General features: G+C 57.5%; 1 protein-coding gene across 9 annotated transcripts in view; it reads right to left on the bottom strand.

The window, feature by feature from the left end:
* Positions 1-20,179, bottom strand: part of NCOR2 (nuclear receptor corepressor 2) — a 253,577-nt gene that overhangs the window by 33,963 nt on the left and 199,435 nt on the right. For all 9 annotated transcript variants that reach the window (XM_037375337.1, XM_037375342.1, XM_037375343.1 and 6 more), the window contains exons 18-22: positions 16,400-16,542; positions 10,807-10,954; positions 7,797-8,361; positions 3,117-3,237; positions 2,009-2,246 (exon numbers count right to left, since the gene is read on the bottom strand). In XM_037375337.1, the coding sequence (XP_037231234.1) occupies positions 2,009-2,246; positions 3,117-3,237; positions 7,797-8,361; positions 10,807-10,954; positions 16,400-16,542 (1,215 nt within the window). The remainder of the gene's footprint in view (positions 1-2,008; positions 2,247-3,116; positions 3,238-7,796; positions 8,362-10,806; positions 10,955-16,399; positions 16,543-20,179) is intronic.

The following is a 20,179-nucleotide window of genomic DNA, read 5'->3' as shown; positions in this document are numbered from 1 at the left end:
GGACTAGCTGGCTATCTCCCCACTAACCCCTGACCCACAGCCGGGACGTGCTCCAAGATGCAGAGATGGCACTGAGCCGCTACATCAGTCCGTACCCATACTGAAATCACAGCTCTGGGGGACTCGATTTCTCCCCTTAAGGTGACGCATCACAAACCTGCTAGTTTTCAAATAGGAGATGCCTTCCCATCGTGAACAGAGAAGAGCAGCCTATGATTCCCTAAGGTCCACGTGCAACCCAGACCCAGCGTGGTACCTGGCGCGCATGCACAGCTACGCAGGGTTTGGCCGCCACACAGCTGGAGCCTAAGACCTGCTGAGATGTTTGCAGAGGTACAAGGAGGCGTAATTAGTTTCATTAACCTGGAAGATTCAGAGCGCTACAGAGGTGTGAGAGGAGAGAATAAAGTGCTTTGTATCAGTGCTTTGCAGAGAACAAAGCCATAAAAAACCCACCTGGGTAAGGGACCCTGCATTTAATAACGGTACGAACACATTGCAGAACGGCATAGTTAATCTCCAACCCCTAAAGCCCGCCTTGTACCTAACACACACATACCTGCCTCACCTCCTCATCCTCCTGCAGCCAGGAGGAAGCTGGAGCTGCAGCACCGTGACACCGGCGATGCAGAGCTCCCGGTCTGAGCGCTGCCTGTGCCACCCAGCTCATCAGCAAGCTGAGCTGCGCAAGACCAGATCTGCATGGGATGACAGCACAGCAAGGGATCCTGGCACAGCAAGAGATCCCACCCACCTGCCTGCTGGGGGGGAAGAGCTGGAGGGGATCTGTTCCGGCTGGGCAGCAAACATGAGGACGGGAGCAGCTGGAGATGGGACTCCACAGGTGGCAACACCATGACTCACGGGGGGGGAGCTCCCCTTTCCTTCAAGGTGAGCAGTCACCTTCCTTGCTTGCATGCAAAGCATTCTGGAGGTGCAAGGCACTCACGGCACTATTTATTGTTCAATAAAATTTCGGCCAAGTGCCAGCAACCAACTCTTCTTGCAAGCACATCGTTCTGTCCAGAGGGACGCGACAGCTTGAAGAATAAATACCTGGCCCTGGACACTGCAGAGCAGGCTGCTAAGATCCTGGCTGCCAGACGCTGAATTAGCGCAGCGATTTTCCAGCAAAGATCACAGCCCAGGTCCAGTGCAGATCTGCCTGGTCAATGTAGTCTTATCCACCTCCCCCCCCCCCCCATGCATAAGCAGGTAATTTTTGCAGCTGCACCCATCCCTGTGCAGGATCCAGCACTGGGGGACATCCCACCCACCCAGCTCCTCTGATGGTGCCACTGGTGACAGCATCTCATCTTCACAGGCAACTGACTGCAGGCTGGCTACGAGGGGCAGGGAAACACTCTGAACTGGAACAGACTCCGATGCTCGGATTAAAAACACATTTAGATGATGGTGTCATCAGGACTTCTCATCTCTCCTTAACCTTGATCCCCAGGTGCTCAAGCTAATAATGTTTCAGATGCTCTATGGTGGGAAACTCTGAATTGCTCATTAGGCAGCCAAACCACATCAGAGCTATTCCGAGGAGAAAGCACTGGGAATCTTTACAGGAACCTTTGGACTCCGAGTCACAGTATTAGCATTGATTTTAAATGAAATAATGGTCCCTGCTGAGCATTAAAAGCATTCTTTATAGAAAGCCAGCAAGGTAGAAAAGAGCCATTGTACCCAGAGCCCTGGCATGCCTCCAGGCCCCTTTGCTCTCAAGTGAATGGCAGAGACGCTAATAAAGGCAATCTTCACCTCCTCGGCGCTCGGCAGTGGCCTGGTGTTTGCTGTAGGCTCAATGAGACATGATGTACTGTCTAATGAACATGGGAAATTAGCCATGCCTCTCTCGTCCCGCTTCAAGATGCTATTAAAGAGCTTTCAAGGGTCGAAGCGAGCTTTCACCTCAGAGGAGGAAAGCTGCTGGCTGCACACAGCGGCACACACGGGCACTCCTGTGGGGATGGGGACCCACCGACACGCGCACAGCCCCTACCTTCCTTGTCACCAACAGCGGGGCTCCTGCTCTTTCCCCTGGGGCTGCTGCTTGGCTGCTGCTGCTCCTTCTCAGCCTGCTGCTGCTGGGACTGCGACAGCTTGCTCGGGGGCACGTCCTCGCGGGCAGACTCATGGGCTTTTGTGATCTGCTGCTGGTAGAGGGCCAAGGCGTGGGGAGGCACCTGAGGCTTCACGCTTCCACTCTGCAGTATCCCCTCCGAGAAACCTTCGGAAATCTGCATAGGGAGAAGAATTGGGGATGCTGGTCACATGCTGTTGATATCCATAACAGTCCTGGAGACCTCAAGGTGTTACAAGAAGCACCTACCCCACGCTATTACCACGAGTCTTATCAGCCCAAACAGGGCTCCAAAGCTCACCAGCCACAGGAGAGTGAAAAAGCCCACAACAAAGAGTCTCAGCTCCGTGCTGGTGATGCTATAGGAGAGCCTCAGACTTCCCTTGTTTAAAAACCTCTAATCTATAGTTAAGTGCTTGTAGCTTTTGCCAGAAGTTACATTACAGCAGCCACATCTTGAGCTGTAACGTGGGAAACTGGAAAAGCATCAGGAACGGGTCCTCCCTGAGCACTCGAAACCTGAATGCAGGGATGTCCCCCCTGCCTCCCCTGCGCTACTGCCCAGGAGCCACCAGCCTCAGAGAACACATTCTTTCAGTACACAGCTACTGGGTAGCCAAAAAGGGGGACCAAGCAGAGCTTGTGGGTGAGAAAAAGCATAAATCCTTCTTAGGTGGTAACCCTCAAGCGCACGAGATGGAGAGAAGTGCAGGGATGGGAAAGTGCACGCTTGCTTTTTAAAGCAATGGGAGGCAGCAGTCATGTGGCAGCAAGAAGCTTTTTCTGTCCAGACCTCCCACAACTTTCTGATAAAAGAGCTCAAGGGACATCCAAACGCTGCTGGCAGAGCTGCTGCAGCGGCTGGGACCATGCTCTGCACCTTGCCTGCTGGGGGGCTCGCACCCCCCGGGCGCAGCGCTCAGCAGCCCGACGCACGCCATGCCGGGGATGCAGCCCGAGGGGAGAGCATGCGCGAGGCGCATGTTGGCGTGCTCCCGGCCCTGGCCCTTGCTGCTGGGGTACTCACAATGGGAGGGATGGCAGCAGCGCGCTGCTTCAGCTGCTTCAGGTCCAGCGGCTTCTGCGGCGAGGAGTTCAGCCTGGCGTCGCTGGTGGTGTTGAGCAGGCTGGGCCGGGGGGACAGCAACCTGGATGCAAAACACGCATGTCAGCCAGGCTCTGCCATGGGCGAGCTCCACGTCCCATCGCTCCCCCTCACCCTGCATCCCTGTTTTACACTGCCGAGCCTAGAGGACATCCCCGTCACCAGAGAGGAGCGTGCCGGACCCCTGCTCGCTGCTGGGAATCTGGGCTCTTGAACACATTGTGCACTTGGGCTCCTGGCCCTGCAAACTGCTGCCCTGCCCCCAAACCAGGTTAGAAGGCAACCAGTGCTCCAAAGATCTCGGCATCCACCATCAGGATGCTCGTCCGACAGGAGGCTGCGCAGCGGGAAGATCTGCAGTGCTGCCCACAGCATGGGGGACCCGCAGCCACTGGGGAGGTCTCTTGGCTTTGACCTTGGTGGGCTGTACGTGTCCCCAAGTCATTTTGGTCTACAAGGGCAGGCACAGAGGGGAACAAACACAACCCGGGCCCAGCCAGCAACCGGGGCAGCTCTGCCATGGGATGAAAAGGCCAAGGGGAGGCAGAGAGCAGGATGGGATTCAAATCCTGCTTTCCAAAGACAACCCCCATGGGGCTCCAAGTTCAAACAAGACCACTACATCTGGCTCAACAGGCTCTCGAGCCCTCTTTCCCTCATCCCCTACACTATTTCTAGCAAATCTGCTGATGTCCAGAATAGACCCAAGGGAAAACCAGAGCCTGGAGCTGGGAATTACAGAGCAGGGTGACCAGTTCAACTTCATTTGTGCATCCTGCTACTCTCCAGAGCTCACACATGGTGCTTGCCCGGTGCTGGGGATCAGCCTCATGCTTCCCTTCAACAACTGCCTTTTATCAAGGTGCTAAAGCCTGGGCCAGCAACCCGTTCACGTGGCTGGGACACTCGATCACTGGAAAGATGAGGCTGGATTTGGTGCACCCTTGCCGCTTACTCTTCCCCTTGGCTCTTTGAGTTGCGTGGCAGACACTCAGCCCGCCGCATCGAGCCCCTGTGCCAATGGTGCGAGGTGGGCACCTCCATGGTGCCACCATAACAGGGTGGGGATGGAGGCGTGTGAAGCCCATGGGTCAAACCCTTGGTGTGTCCAGCGCCTGAGCTCGTGCTGAGACCCCGGGGGCCAAATCTCTCCAGGCCATCTCCGCTTTCTCTCCCTCCTGACTCCCATTTGCTGAAGCCAGTTCATAGTTTTCAAGCTTTACAGCTTGATTTGTTTATTTTAGCTGTTATTTCACTGCTCTCTTCAGCCTATAAATTTCAAGGTCATTCCATGCTCACCCTTGGCTGAATAAACAAGTGTGGCGGGGCCATGTGCGGGGAATAAACTCATCCTGGTGCTGGGACTGCCCCAGCCCTCGCTCCGCACAGTGCCCAGCACCTGAGAGGAAAGGGACCCACCTCCAGACCGGGACCAGGGTGCTCTGGTTAGGCACCCAGGGGAGACCAGGCAGGATTATTCTGAGCTGCTCTCTGAATAATCACGATGTCTGCCCGTGGAGCCATGTGGGTGTTGTGGAGCTGTGCCGTTGGGAACATGGATGGCGCTCCCAGAAGGGTGCAACACCCCAAAGTCTGCTGAGACACATGGATCAACCACCCCAGCAGCTGCCCAGCGTACTCATGGCACTCATGGAGATGCATTTAAGCACCCTTATGGTCCCTTTAAGCCCACCTAAGATCCTCAGGTTTCCTTAAAGCTCTCCAGGATCCTGATGCTTAGGAAGCTAGAGTCAGTATTAAATTCATCAATATGCAAATTGTGTAATTGATTAAGTCGCTCCCAGCAGAACTTGTGCCGGACCCAGGGCGATCCGTTGGGTGCTTTGCTCTGGAAGTCACCGGATGAACAACCCTCAGCATCTCGTACCCACCTGCTGCCAACCTGGGACCTCCCAACCCAACCACCAGTCCCTAAACAGGGGTGATGGTGCTGGGAGGGATGGGAAAAGGGTTTGAGCAGGAAGGCGTGGGCACGCACATGGCTGAGCCTCGGGGGTATGGAAATGTCCCCTCCCAGGTGCAAAGCTCTGGGGTGACCAGGACACCGCATCTCTGAAACTCCCAAACTCCTCCAACCTGCTGAGATGGGGACCAGTTTCACTGCCAGACAGCCAACACACTGACACGTGACCCAGTCAAATCCAATTCCTTGCACACACAGTGGCTGTAAAAAGGTGATGGCTACCAGATTTCCCCAATGGGCTTCCCTAAGCCAGGGCCACAGCATCAATGCAGCGCTGGCCCAAGCACAGCCCTCAGCTCGTGCATCCCTGTCTGGCATGACCTCCCGGCTGAACCGCAGTACTGGCAGTGCTATTGCAGCACATGCTGCATGGAACCACAGACAATCAGCTGCCTTCTCCAGCTTTGATGAGTTAAGGCTGCCGCCTCCTTATCCTGGACTTGCCTTTGCTGGTGTGAACTGCAGAAGGACCCAAAAAAGGCTGCCCCGACATCTCACACCAACCCTGCTCCCCTTCCCTCTCACCACGGGGACACCCTAGCCACCCTCCGGGAGATGCCATGGACAGCTTGATGCTTTTACAAGCGCAGGGAAGAGCACCCACGCCCCACCGGCGCTGGGTGGGCGGGCGAACATCGGGTGATGCGGTGACGGGGTGGCTCACGCGGCATCTCAGCAGCCTCGTCCTGCTCATTGCGAGTCACGCTGCGGCAGCGGGGCTGCAGTAACCGCCTGCAAGTGAGCAGCCCTCCACCGGTGGGAAACGCAAAGGAGAAAAATTACAGTGGGGACAGGCACAGAGTCCCCAGCCTGAGCACAACAGCGCTGAGACCTCGGAGCTGGCTGGGGACCAGCACTGTGGGTGCTCGCGAGGCTCCCGCGCTGGGCAGCGGCAGCACTGGCATCAGCCGCAGCCTCCCTGTGCTGGCAGGCTCTGCTGTCACCCACGCTGCATCGCCACACCGGGGAAGAGGAGTGGCCCGGGAGCTGTGGGATGCCTCTTTATGTTTCGTATTCCTGGAAGCTGGTAACTGTTTGACAAGCAAGATAGGTGCTGACTCAGCGAGGAGCCAGGGATGAAAAAGTCATTCCCAAGACGACTTGCTCCTTTGGTGCTGGGAAGTTGGTACAACCCACTGCTGTCCTGTTTTCGGTTGGGTTAATCTTAAACTTGAGGAGTGCAGCCCCACCGGCCTCACTCTCCCTTGCTGGGAAGCTTTCTCCTGTCTGGGAAGGAGGGGAGGGCGGGGAGGGGTGGTGCTGGACTCTGTCCACCGCTGGAGAGGAGCACTGCAGCCAAGAGGCCTCAGCCCTGCCATGGGGCTGGGGCCAGCGGCATCTACGCCACCCCTCGCCATCGTCAGCGCTGCTTCCAGCTGCTTGGCAGCCAGAGGGGCTGATTCCCCAGGGTGGCCGGGCGGTGTGGAGGATGCTCCCGCACAAGCAGCACTCACCCACTGGCTCCTGCATCAACCACAGGGAAAGTGCAGAGGCCCCCAGGAGCAGTGGAGATGCATGGCGGCTCCTTACCGCCTCATCCCGCTGCTTTGATTGGTTGTTTTTTTAACTAGCCCCATCCACTGCCCTGCATACAGCCTGCTCAGTACCCATCTCACTGTCAAACTGCCCCCTGCAAGCCCATGGGATGGATGTGGGATGTAGGATGCTGGATGTGGGATGCCAGCTTCCAGTCCCAGCCCAGCTCTGAGGTGGGGAGGGACTGCTGTCCCTGTGTGTGACGGCAGGGTGGACCCAGAAGTTCCACCTGGCCCAGGAGCAGGTGCCATTAGAAAAATCAGTGCTACGAAGATGCATGTATTCATACATATTCTTTAAAAACCAGGAAACCCTCTCCCCATTTGTGAGGCTGTTGGGTGGGGAGCGCTCTGTGGGAAAAGCTGGGAGGGGAGCAGGACGGTTCTCCAAGGGGGCGGCCAGTGTTTCCCCTCCCTGTGCCAAGAACCATCCATGAGGGTCAGAGGCACCCTTGGCTGCTGGCCCCAGGTGTGGGTGGAGGGCTCAGGATCTCAGCAGCTGAGGTGAAGACCTGGTGGCACGGCCACCGGCAAGCTTGCACAGCCCCCACCATTATCCTCCCTTTACAGCCAGGGTGGGTAAGTCACCCCTACGGATCCAAGCAGCGTCTCTGCCAAGGGAGCACCTCGCCCCCTCTCTGCACTGGGAACATGTCCCTGATGCAACTTATCTCCTGCCAGCACTGACTTGGACAGAAATCCTTCCCAACCTTAGATGCTGGCAAACCTGCCTGCACCTCTGCACAGCCCCACAGTCCTGCTCCATTGCGTCACCCAGATGGGCTGCCACCAGCCACCGCAGTGGCTCTGCACCCAACACCTGCCCGCGGCCACTGCCAGTAGCGCCTGCACATTGCGACATCGCACTGCTCGCTGCGTCACAACCCCTTGGCAAGTAATTGCCAAAGGGTCATGGCCACGTGGGGACACGGTGGGGCATGTCCCTTCACCTGGGGGAGTGCCTAAGTGGTGATACTCCCAAGGAGGAGCTCACCAAAGCGCACATGGGCACTGTGGCATGCAACAGAGACACTCGTCTGGCCCTTGGGCCGTGCGCTTGCCCACCTCTCTCCCCACTCCTACCTGCTCTTGTCCACCGCATCCTGCTCGTCCATCTCGTCCGCGCTGCAGGTCGCGCTGGAGTCGCTGTCGGGGTTCACCCCGGGGCCTTTACTGCCTTTGTGGCTCTCCTTCTTCTCAGCCTTGGGCGTCCCCTCTGTCCCCACTGTCCCTCCACCGCTGACGCCGCTTTCCACCTTCTTGTCATTCCCCTTGTCCTTCTCCTGGCTGTCTTCACTCTCCTCCTTCACCTCGCTCTTGCAGGGCTCTTCGCTCACCTTCTCCTCCGGCTCCTCCGTTTTCACCACGTCCACCACCAGGTCCTCCTGCCCCTTCTCCTCGCTGCTGGGCGGCTCGGGAGCTGCCTCCGGTGGAGGGCTGGCGGCAGGAGCGGGATTTGCGGGGGGAGCGGGGGGAGCGTCAGTGGTGGAACAGGGGGGTGTTGGAGCCTCTTCCCACTTGACTGCCGGTTCTGCGCTGGAGTCACCTCCTGGCCCGGGTGGTGCCTTGGCCCCGTTTTCGCCTCCTTCTTTGGCTTCGGGCCTCGGTGAGGGAATGCTCTCAGTGTCGGAGCTGTTATTTACTGCAGCTGAGAAAAGGGAAGAAATAAAAATAAGGATCAGCCCGAGATTCTTGCTTCCCATATCACTGCCTCCACCCCCTCCCTTGGGAGGAGAACGCCCTCGTTCCTCTGAGGGGGAGACGATCCTGGGGCTGGGAGAGCTGCACCGGGATCCCCAGATCCTGAGCCTACCAGCAAAGGGATGCTCTGGGGGCCTCTCCGCTTGCCCAGCACGACGACTGTTGTTAACCCCCACCCAAACACAAAACCACACGCCCAAAAGGCTGGAGCCCCAGCGACTGGGAAGCTGGGTTTTAAGGGAAAACCCTGGCTGCTGGCTGGATTTGCAGGACAGGACCTGCTCCCTCCTCACCCTCTCACCCATGGCTCTGGAGCAGCTCTGCTCCCCTGGGACCAAGCGCCTCGCTGGCACCTTGCTCGCTGACTTACGTAGCCTGTGTCCCTGGCTCCTGCCACCCCCGGGGCACCTGGAGACCATCCCAAACCACTGTGCCTGTTTGTTGTTATTTAAGCCGCCAGTGGCAGAAGAAAGGAGGTCAGGGTCAGCGAAAGCAAAGCGCTGGCAGTGTGGCGGGACAGGTTAATTATTACATGGGAAGGATCGCTCTCAAACCTGCCACCAACAGCTCCAAGTGAGCTGAAGCGCAAGCGTCCGTGTGCCGCTGCAGATGAAGGTGCTGCAGGGAGGCTGTTTCTATGGCTGGGGGGTGGATTGTTCCCTCCAAACCTCTGCCAGGGCCAGGAGCACTAGGACACTTCCACAGTCCCATCTCAGCATCTCCCCACCGGGCAGGGCTCTCATGCTCATGCCTGAAGTCTTCCTCACGTGCATCCCTTGCTCTGCCTCTCTCCGTAGCAGTAAAGCTAACTTCGAGATGTGCGCCACAGAGAGACTGTGTCCCATCAGGGCACATCCACCCTTCCTCGGCCGCAAAACATGTCCCGCTCATCAGGAGATTCATCCTTCTTCTCCAACTTTTACTCACTTGCAAGCAAGCAGTGAGGTGTCCCGCCACCCACCTAAGGACGAACTTTACAGCACATCTGGCCAAACTTGCCCCAACTGCCACTCAATGCTACTCTGAATGCCACGCCAAGACGCGCCACTCAGGCTTGTCCCTGGAGATCCCTCCAGATGCTGAAGCCGTGGGTCTACACCATAAACCCCCACCAAGTCCTTCCTCCTGCCCCTGGCCAGCCACACGGCTCCCCGACTCCAAGCTACTGCCTGAGCATCCCCAAATGCCACCCTTGTGCCAGAGCCCATCTCGTGCCTAACACCACCTTGGCACTTCTGTGCCCGTGACATTTCATCCCCGCTCTGTTTACACCTTCCTTCAGCTCTGCAGCCCACCCCAGCAGCAGAACAAGAGATGAGGCTTGGAGCGTAAGGCTCAGGAGCGTGTCAAGAGATCTGTCTCTAATCTCAAAACCACATTGTTTCCTCTCAGGCGCTCTTACAAAGAGCAATAACTACCTTTTACTTTGTGCCTCTGAGTCACGTATCACCTCGCACAAAGATTTACCTGGAATCTGCCTCGTAATGAGTCACTTGCAATGATGATTTGAAAAGATTTCCCATTTTGAGTCCCATTAGCCGGGGCGCTAAGGCCAAAAACCAGTGTGGTGCCAGAGTGCTGGTTAAGTTATTAAATTACTTTGACAGAAGTCAAATGGGGCTATTGTTGGAAAATTACGCACATTTTCTCCAAACTCCAAACTGCCGTGCTTTCTAAGCGATAACTAGCTGAAAATTGTCACTTTCAAGTTGTTTCCTTTCTTTGGTATGGCTGGGAGGGAGGAAAACACTGCCTTAAAAGGGAAAGGAGGAGGAAGAGACCCACCAAGATCCATCGGTCTGGCTGGTGGGAGAGCACGGCTTCCCCTGCCTTTGCTGGTAGTGCTGGCCTTGGGGAGCTTCACTGCCTGGGGCGGCGGCAGCTGCAGCACCCTGATGGGATGGGGATGGGCACGTGCAAACCTTGCCAGGTTATCCCTCCCTGTGCCCGTGATAAGCTCCTTGAGAGCCCACGGTGGTGGCTACCCAACCCTGCTGAGCACGCAGGGACCCTCCTTTGGAGGAAAACACCATAGAATGTGATTTACAAGAGCCCACAAGCGTGCCAGGTCCTGGTAAGCTGGGTGCTCTTGGAGAGCACGCTGATGGAAATCAGAAACCAAAGGGCTCCCCAAAATAACCATCCCTCCAGATGGACACGGGAGGAGGGCAGTGATCCAGGGAGCTCCTCCAGAGGCATTCAAAATGCCATGAGTGCTGTGTGCTGTGGGACACCGTCACCTCGGTGTGGCTTTGTGGTGGCAGCTGCAACCCCCTGTGAGCGCTGGCATTTGCAGCCCCGGAGTGGCTGTGCGCAGTGCCTCTGCCGCAACCATGCAGCAAAGCCGGGAGAGCTGAGCGCATCCCCCCAGCGCAGCCCCCACCCGCCTCACCTTCCGCCTCCTCAGCCATCTCCTCCTCGTTGCCGCTTGTCCCAGACACCTCCATCTCCTCGTCTTCAGCTGCAGGAGGGAAGGTGGCTTCTTCGTTTTGTACGGCGGTGCCTTTTTTCTTCTTCCTCTTGGCATTCCTTTCTTTCTCCTGGGGAAGAGACAGAGAGTGGTGAGAAGGAAAGAAGGGGAGCTGCGTGGGAGCAGAGAGCCCTGGTCCTGCCTGAAGGGCCAAGAGGGATGCTAACACTCTACGGCCCCCTCCCCGGGTAAACCCTCTGAATTATCAGCCCTTAGGACCAGCCCCACCTGCTGAAAGCCCAGCAGCGTGGTCTCACCTGGCCACAAAACTCTGACCGCCATGCAACGGCCAGCCTGGCTCCACACGGAGCTCCAGCCCCAGGTGGCAGCGAGCCTCCACTGGAGGGGTGGCACAGCCATGTGGCCAAGGGACACGCGCACACAAGTCACCAGTGCAGGGCTGGCTGCAGCCTGGTGGTCCTGTGCCCGCTCATTACACACGTGCGACGTGTTTGCCCTGCGCATTTCCAGCTACGCAAACATGCGTGGCCACCACCTGACGCTCACTGGCAGATAATGACCCCGATGCCACAGATGGCAGGTGCTGCCCAAGGACTTTGACTCCCCTGCTGGGGAGGCCGTTGCCAGTGGGCAGTGGGGACACTCCGTGTGCCACAGCATCCCGAAGGTGAGCTTCCTGGTGCCCTGTCTGCCCCGTCCCCGCTCGCCGGGGCGTGTGCCACAGCCACGAGGGCACGGACAGCTGCTCCCTCCCACCGACCTGAAGGAAAAGTCTCGGCTTTGCTATTGTTTCCTGCTCTTGTTGCTTGAGTAAATATTACCAGTAGGAACAGGCCCATCATCTCCGGCTCTCCTTGCAAACCCCACATGAATGACGTGTGTAGGACGTTTATTTACATGGATGAAAAGATAAAGTCGTGGTGGAAACGTTAACTTTGCTGCTGGATCTCTGTGCTGGGAAGAGCTGGTTCCCCCTTACCCCCCCTCCCAACTTTTCAATCCTTTAAAAAACTTCCAGATAAAACAAACAAATATAACTGCTTTTTGCTTGGAAACACTGCTTGCTCAAAATCTATTTTTATCAAACTGGGCAGGAGACAGGGAAAAAAGGCACTTGACAAAGGGCTGTGTGAAGGCACGGTGAGGTGGTGGGAGGCAGGCAGGGCTCTGCGGTGCCCTCACCCATCCCGGCAGCGGTGGCAATGCCCCAGCACTGCCAGCATTCACACCTCTGCCACGGCAGCGTTCCTGTCTGAAGCAGCAGCTCCCCATCACGCTAACGCAGTGACGAAGCGCCAATGTTACTATGGCAAAGACTTCTCTGCCTCTTACTCACGGGTCTGTGACTCAGCCGCGGGCAGGAGCAGGCTCCTCACCGGGGAATTAGCTGGGAACCAGCCCCTGCCTCAGCACCCTACTTGGCCAGAGCCCGGGGGCCAGTGGCTGCTGGCGGAATGGAGCAGCGAGCTGCCCCGGTGGCACCAGGGGTCCCCCTCCTAGCAGTCCCCACTGCTGGTATTTAGGGAAAATGATTTGAAATGCAGGCAGCAGATCCTGGCTACACCTAGAGAGACGTTCAGGCCACCACCTCGCCTCTTACAATGCCAACAGCTCCAGCCCCTCATGAGGTCCTGCACCCAAGGAATGAGGTCCCTTACTGCTCTGCCTCCATGAGCAGCCACAGGGTCCCCATGGCCAACATGGGATCCCAACCATCACTGTGGTGGACACGGAAGAGTCTCTGCCTGGGACCAGGCATCTCCCATCGGCACAACGTACCCTCAATCCAGGCAATTACCAGTGAGGCCACAGGAAGGTGCCAGGACCATCTGCTATGGGCACTTTGATGCTTCTTTTGTGCCCCCTCAGCCCATGGGGACTCTGCTCTCTCCCTGTCACCACCAGGTATTTCTGCAGGAGCACCCAGCAGTCGGTGCCACAGGAGCACTCTGCCCCACCAAGCCCACCGAGGACATGTGCTGTGCACAGCGAGGACACCAAACCCTGCAGGAGGGGTCACTCCATGCCTGCTCCTCCGTGCTGCCCACTCGGGTACCCAGTCCCCTGCCAGACCCATCGTGCTGACTCCCAGCCTGGCAGAGAGGGACAGTTCCTCCCCCACCCCCCCTCCTGTCATCCCAGGCACTGGGTACTGCCTTCTGCTGCTCAAATTTACCAGAACCATCTGTCCTGGAGGAGGAGACGGAGATGCCACCAGCCCCCAGGCGTGACATCTCTCTGGCCTTCTGCCTCGTGGTCAGCGCAGCCATCCTGACAAAATTTGGCCTCTCCTTGCACCCACCACCTGACTTGGCAGCAACAGCCAAAACAGCTTCCAAACCCCACTACTGACATGCAGCCACCGTTACGGGCACCTCCTGTCAGCATCAGCAGCCTCAGCCTGTCCTAAGAGCAGGCCCAGGCAGTCCCACACTGGTGTGACACAATGATGCTTATCTGAGACCACATCAGGACAAGGTCTAACCACAGTGTGACTCCTGGGCTCTGCCGTGCAAGCAGCCAGCAGTGACGGGACTGCAGGCAGGACCCTCTGCCACCGCGGTGAGGAGGGTTCTCCAACTCAAGAACAAGGTTCTGCACACCAAGGCAAGGCAGATTTGTTCACCCTCCAGAAGAAAAGGCCACCAGGTTGTCCTCCTGAAGCTCTGGGCAAAGCCAGCACCACCCCAAAAAGCAAGGAACTGAAGAAATGTTGCTCAGAGGGGTCCAAAGGATTTGGTCTCCAAGCAGGACCAGGACCAGCACCAGGAGCAGCCCAGGGGATAACTCACCCATCTTTGCTCCACAAGCCAAAACAAGCCCCAGCAGCCACTAGACCAAAGTGACAACCACACCGCAAAGAGGTCCCAGTGAAGGCAGCGCCTCGTCTCCAACCACTAACAAAAAGAGCAGCTCTGAGGACACCGTGTATCCCATGTCCCGCTTTCCTTAACGCCCAGATTAGAGAGCACAGCATGCAGAAGGTCAGGGATAAGTGACGCTGATGCCTGGGACCCATCCGAGCCGCTCAGCATGAAATCAAGCCAAAACACACAGCGGGGCTGATAACGCGAAGCCTCAAGGTGGCCTGACCCTGCCCAACAGGCTGCCTGGCCCAGGGTGCAGCCAGCTGGCAAGGACACCCAGATCCACGGGGGAGCTTGCAGAGGGAGGAAGGTGAGGATCTGTGGCACCCAGCCCCGCTGAGCCAGGACCGCAGTGGGATCCCTCTCCTCCAGCAGGCTGGAGAAGGGCAGTGTGAGCACCAGGCATCTCAGGGGAGAGGGGAAACGGGGCTCCGGGTGCTGACACAGCCCATGCGCAGCTGCCCGGCCCCTCTGCGCTCTCTCCCCAGGGGAAAACCTCTCCGGTCAAAGGATGGGTCTTCAAATTAAACCCCCAAACACAGCATGTGGGACTTCACGGACTATGCGGGCTCTAGAGACGTGGAAAAGGCGCGTCACCGTGCCAGATACCTTGCCTGTTGCAACCCAAACCCTTCTCCTTCCTAACACTGGATGCTCCCCAGATGCTCAGAGGGAGCGTCCCTGCGACCCCACAGCTCCTTGGGCTCTGGCCAGCCAGGGTTTGGCACCCAAGGGAACAAAGGACTGCCAGAACACCCGGCCCCATGCCACCCAGCACTGTCCCAGCATGGGGAATAGGGACATGCTGCTCCACACTGCGCTGTGCCACCATTTGGGGACAGAGGGACCTTGCCAGGCTCTGCTTCCCATCCCACACCGGTCACTGCAGCCTGCCCGTCCCTGCAGCTCCTCCGAGCTGCCTGCACGCTGCTGAAACCTACTGTCACACCTACCTGGAAGAAGAGGCTACAATATTAATGAGCCCCATTTGGGAAACTAATGAGATCTCCTAATTAAGTTTGCTCTCATCAAGCATGAGGAAGAAAAGCAGAGCCACTGCGTTTCCCCGCACACGATCAGCGATAGCTGGTGGTGGAGAGGTCAGGGAACAATCTGGGGATGTCACGGCAAACCTAGGCGATGCCACGCTGCTCGCCACGTGCTTCCTCCGCAGAGGTCACAGCTGACTAGTGGTTACAGGGTGAGATTTGGAGGCTGGGTTTGCTCGGGAATATATTTAGGAGTCAGGAAGGAAGGTCTATGGCAATTTAATCTCAGTTGTTCTTTTATTTTATTCAGCTTTCTGGCATCTGCTGTTGCCACAAAACAATACAGCACAATAAATAACAGCTGAATGTTCATTGTTCTTCTCCACAACCGAATCCCATAGGCTCCAGTGCTCAAAAACTAAAATGATGATGCTGATATAAACTGCAAGTGAGAGTGAGCAATTAGACTGAAGAAGTCTAGTGGCTGCCTTGGAGGGACGGATGCAGGGAAAAATGTGGTTCTGCAGAAAAACACTTCCGTGATATAATTTCTGCAACATTAGGAAGCAGAGTAAATTAATATACACCGGCTCCACTGCCAGCTAAACTGTATGATCTTATTTCAGATTCTCCCCAGTAATGAACAAATGATATCCTTCTATCGTAATATTTTATATTCAGAGGGCTTGATGCACATTTCATTCCAGTCTTTTTATCGGTTTGGGGGTCTTTATATTGTTTGCTTTGTTTCTAAAAACAGTTTGCTGAAACATGGGAACACAGGAGTGTCTCTGTGCATAGAGAATTAATAAAAAAGAATCACCGATGTCTTCTGTGTCTCTCATTCCTATAGACTGACTAGGATATTAAATTCCTGGGTGAGTCATTGAATGTTTTCCTGTCTTTCTTTTTACTCTTGCTGTAATAGCTTGCTTGGAGAGATTCCTGCATTGAACATTGTCCCTTGCATTTTCAAAGCACCCCTTGGGGGTTTAGCCATGTGAATTTTATTAGCCAGAAACTGGGAACCCCAGGATACTCTACAAATGAAATAATTATATTCCTTAGTTGTTCTTAGCAGTCCAGAACACCAAACAAGCCCCACTTCATTCACACCCTGCACCACGTGCCAGGAAAGAAGCAGCTTTAGCCCCTTCTGATGGGGAAACTGAGGCACGGAGAGATGCGCACATCTGCTTGCAGCCCTGAAGACAACCAACATCTGTGTCGAGACCAGCCTTTCCTCACGCTGTCCTAAACCCCTGAATTTCTTCGGGGCCAGTGGGCAGTTTACAAGGTAACTGTGGTACCTGCAGAGGCAGAGCCTGTGGCCGAGCCAGGATCTCCACTTGCTGGGGTGGAACAGCACAACCTGGCCAGCATCGAGGTATGTGTGCGGCCAGGACTGAGCTTGCATCCTGGCCGACGCACTGCAGCCCCGCTCCTCCTTCTGCTTCTTATCTCCCCGTGTACCAGCCATGCTCCAGACACCCAGGCAGCTCCCACACAGCAGCTCTCCCTCCTCCAGACCTCCTGGGGAGGGATGGGTGGAGAACCCTTCCCTGCACCACTTCCTGCTCCCCAGTCCCCAGAGCTTTCACTCCGAGATGATAAAATCCTGCCTCGGCTGCAGGAAGCATGCAGCTCTCGCTAGGGAATATCTACGGTGCCTGGTGCGGGCTGAGACGGGGCGCTCACCATTTTCAGTTTGTGCTGCTGTAGGATCTCATCCAGGTTCTGCCTCTTCTTGTAGTTGAAGTAGAAGTTTTTGCACTGCGACACGGTCTTGGAGCCCACCATCCTGGCAATGGCCGACCAGTTCCGCCCATGCTCAAGGAGACCTGTGGTGGGAGGCAGGAGAAAGCAGAAGGGTTTAACACCAGATACGCTCACACAAGGGCAGCATTATCCACGCAGGATAGGAAACAGCCTCCGCGCAAGCCAAACTTCACAGGAACAATACGGTCACTAGCACCCGTCTGAATGGCTTCCTAGGCCAGGGGATGACCTACAAGAGCCTGTTTTTCTTTCCAAGAGGAAAAAAGACACTATGCTGACCGCCTCCAGAACAAAATACGCCCCACAGCCACGTCTCGGCCAGCCACCAGGCAGCCAGGAGGGCGAGTGGTGCTGCCTTCCCTTTCGGACAGCTGCAGGAGGCACTGGCGTGTCCGCGAGAACTTGGGCCAGCAGCTCTCAGCCCTTACTTCATGGTAGCAAAGGCTCTTTCCACCCTCCTGTGCCCCAGTGATGACTCGGGGTGACTGGGCAGTTTGGGGGGCTGGAGCACCCAGTGCTGTGATGGACGGGGAAGCAGAGCCTGGGCAGGGAGGTGGCAGCACCCAGGCACGAAGCCCAGATGATGTCCCAGGCTGGGAAGAGGCATGCCGGAGGGTTAGTGCTCATGAGCAAAACCAGCTTCCCAGGTCAGGCGTCATGCCAAGGGCTGGAAATCCTGGCCAAACGGTGCCACCCGAGCACGGGCTCCTGCCAGCGCTGGGGCAACTCAGCAGGGTGGAGGAGGAAGGAACAAGTCAGCACCCCATATGTCTTTGAGGTCTCTGCAGGGGTGCCTGGGCAACCCCTGTCCCACAGCTGGAGGTGGAAGTCACAACCGCAGCCCAGAGACGGGTACAGTGGCACCCTTGTCCCTCCATCCCAGGCTCCAGCAGCATCGAGCCATTCTGGGAAGCAATGCCTTGCTGCCTGTAACCCTTCCCGGCACGTGGCTGGTCCTTCCTGTGGGGCCTGGCGGGGCTGGACCTGCCACCAGTTTGTAGGATGCTGTCAGCCCAGCTGGGTCGTGCCGGCCTGGCTGGCTCCTGGCTGCCCACGTGATGCCATCATCAAGCCAACAGCTCCCCTGTTCCTCCCCTGCTCCTTGTGTAGGGCACAGGAGGGAGAAACTATGAACCCAAGGGCACGGTACTGCCATAGAAGGTGACTTCAAGATGAAAACCAGCAGGGAATGAACCTGCTAAGAGCATCTTTCTCTTTTGTTAGGGGTTTTTCCACTCAGAAGCCACCAACCACAGAGCCTGGGAACAGGCACTGCCTGGGCGTCTCTGTCATCCATCCCCAACCCCTCCCTGGCTGCTCTGATGCCACGGGGCGTGGGACCACAGGGCTCCCCTGCACGACTCCGCTTGTGCCTGGGTGCTGTGGCAGCTGTGCCCCAGCCCCACTGCCAGCCGTCAGCCAGGCTACAGCCATGTGGCACCTCCCAGTCCCAGCTTAGCCCTAAGTGCCAGCCCAACCTCTGCTTCAGCCCAACAACAACCTCCCTCCGGGACCGACAGGGCAGCCACAAGCGATCGGAGCCCGAGGGATGCACCAGGATCCATGTGCATGGCACGGGGGCTGTCGGTATGTCTGCATTGAATAGATGGCACCACGTACCCCAGAAATGAACCCCCCCTGTCCCTGCTTCCCAGGTCCTGGAAAAAACCAGGAGTACTCAGCACAGCAGGAGTTAACATCCAGCCAGTGCCTGTATCCTGCCCTGTCCCAGCACCAGGGCTTATCAAATTGCATGTAAGAGGCAGGCATCACACAGCGCTGAGCACCACAAAAGGCTGTGGAAAGCCAAGAAACAAGTTTGAGATTTAACTCTGCAACTCCCAGTCTCGCTTCAGCCAAACCCACGACCTCCGTCACCCCGCTGGCAGGCTGGGACTTCTTCAAAATAATAATAAAGTAAAAAAAAGGACGTCCGGCCACCAACTGCAAGAGATAACAAGCCAGGGTGGGAGTCCTCCCCCCGCAGTCGCTGAAGGCTGCAGGGGAAAACAGGACAGTCCCATGTCACAACCCATCCCCTTGTGTCACAACCCATCGCTGCTGTCCAAAGCAAACAAGCCGCTGGGCCCCCTTCGCCCATCGTCCGCCAGTGGCCGGGTACCAAGTGTGACAGCCGGGGCTGGAACCGTTTGCTGTGCCCTGGGCAAAGCCTCAAAACACAACCGCTGGTGGTGGGCAAGGCGCCGTGCCACCCGGCAGAGGGGAGCGGGACACGGCACGGCTTGGGGTCGGGGGGCGATGGATGCCAGCACCAGCGGTGCCCAGCACGGTGGGACCTTTGCAGCCGTGGGCGATGGCAGCTCCTGGCTGCCCCTTCCCCTGCCCAGGCTCGCTGTGCTGCTGCCCACCGGGGATGCTGCTGGAGGAGCTGGCAGGTGGCCACGTCGGTGCCGGGCTCCCAGGGTGGAAGGTGCCAGCGGGGAGCCCAGCACCCTTCTCTTACGTTAAAACCAGAGCGAAACAGCAACACCTGCTTCCCCACACGGTAACGATCTGCGTGCTCGGGGAGGGACCAGCTGAGACACCCTGGGACGCACTGGCAAGCCCTCGGCTCGCCCAGCACCCTGGCTCCATGAGCTCTGCCAGCCTGGCAGCCCCCAGCCCCTGCGTCCCCCAGCATGCCAGCCCGCCTCGGCACGGCACAGCACCGCACGGCCGTGGTTCTGCAGCGCAACTGAAACTATGACTAACTGAGTTATCAGATCTGAAGGCAGGCTGTGCTGGCTGCCTGGGGGGGGCTCGGGGCGCAGGGTCTGCTCGCAGACACACAGCTATGCGCACCCCTGAGGTTAACCCCATCCATCCTTCGGACCCCAACGCCTGACTTACGTGCTCCGGGTCTGGCTCTGGCGGGCAGGGAGCGTGCCTGGAGCGTGCAGCGGGCGGGCTGGGAAGGACGTGGGCGTCGGGGCACTTCTTCAAAGCCCCCCTGGGCACGGCAGCCCACTGCGAAGCGCTGCGAGTGCTCCGCTCACACCCTCCCCACGCATTTTGCTTTTGCTCCTTCGCAGCAGCCGGAGACAGAGAAGAAAGCAAAGCCGGTTCCTTAAATCCTGGGGGCGAGAGGATTGCAGAGCCATGGGCGGCCGAGAGCCGCGAGCGAGCGGGCACCGAGGCTGGAAACCAGGTCACAGGCAGGAGACTCCTGACCTCAGTGCCAGAAGTTGGTGGGAACACATGCTCCAGCCCCAGCGCTCTTCCCTCCGGAGCGAACGGCGTCCCCTGCGCCTCTCCTGCTCGCTGCCGGAGCCTTCCAGCCGCCTGCAGCCGCCGCTGTTAAGGTGGATGGAAGCGCCTCGGGTATTTTCTCCCCTACCTCACCTCCTCGCTCAGTAGCTCGGGGCTACGGGGAGGCTGTGCAGTTTCAGGAAATGCCCAACGTTGCCAAGAAATAATAATAATTTAAAAAACAACGACAACAACAACAACAAAAAAAAGAAGGCAAGAGAAAGGAGCAGCCGGCTGCGCGCTGCAGCTTCGCTCCTGCCAGCCCAGGGACCGGGAGCCGGTGCGGTCGGTATGTGACGAAGCAGCGAGCGAGCTCTAATCTGTTCCTCTGGCTGACCCGGGGCTCGTTGCATCTGAATGTGACCTCTAGACAGAGCATTAATAACAAACGTGGCGCTGACCCAAGCTGACAAGGGGTGCGGCCGCTTGGCACCCGCTGCCGCCCTCCCT

The sequence above is a fragment of the Falco rusticolus genome, chromosome 1 (assembly GCF_015220075.1).
Source record: "Falco rusticolus isolate bFalRus1 chromosome 1, bFalRus1.pri, whole genome shotgun sequence".
Classification (NCBI taxonomy): domain Eukaryota; kingdom Metazoa; phylum Chordata; class Aves; order Falconiformes; family Falconidae; genus Falco; species Falco rusticolus.
This window is presented reverse-complemented; position numbering and strand designations above follow the sequence as displayed.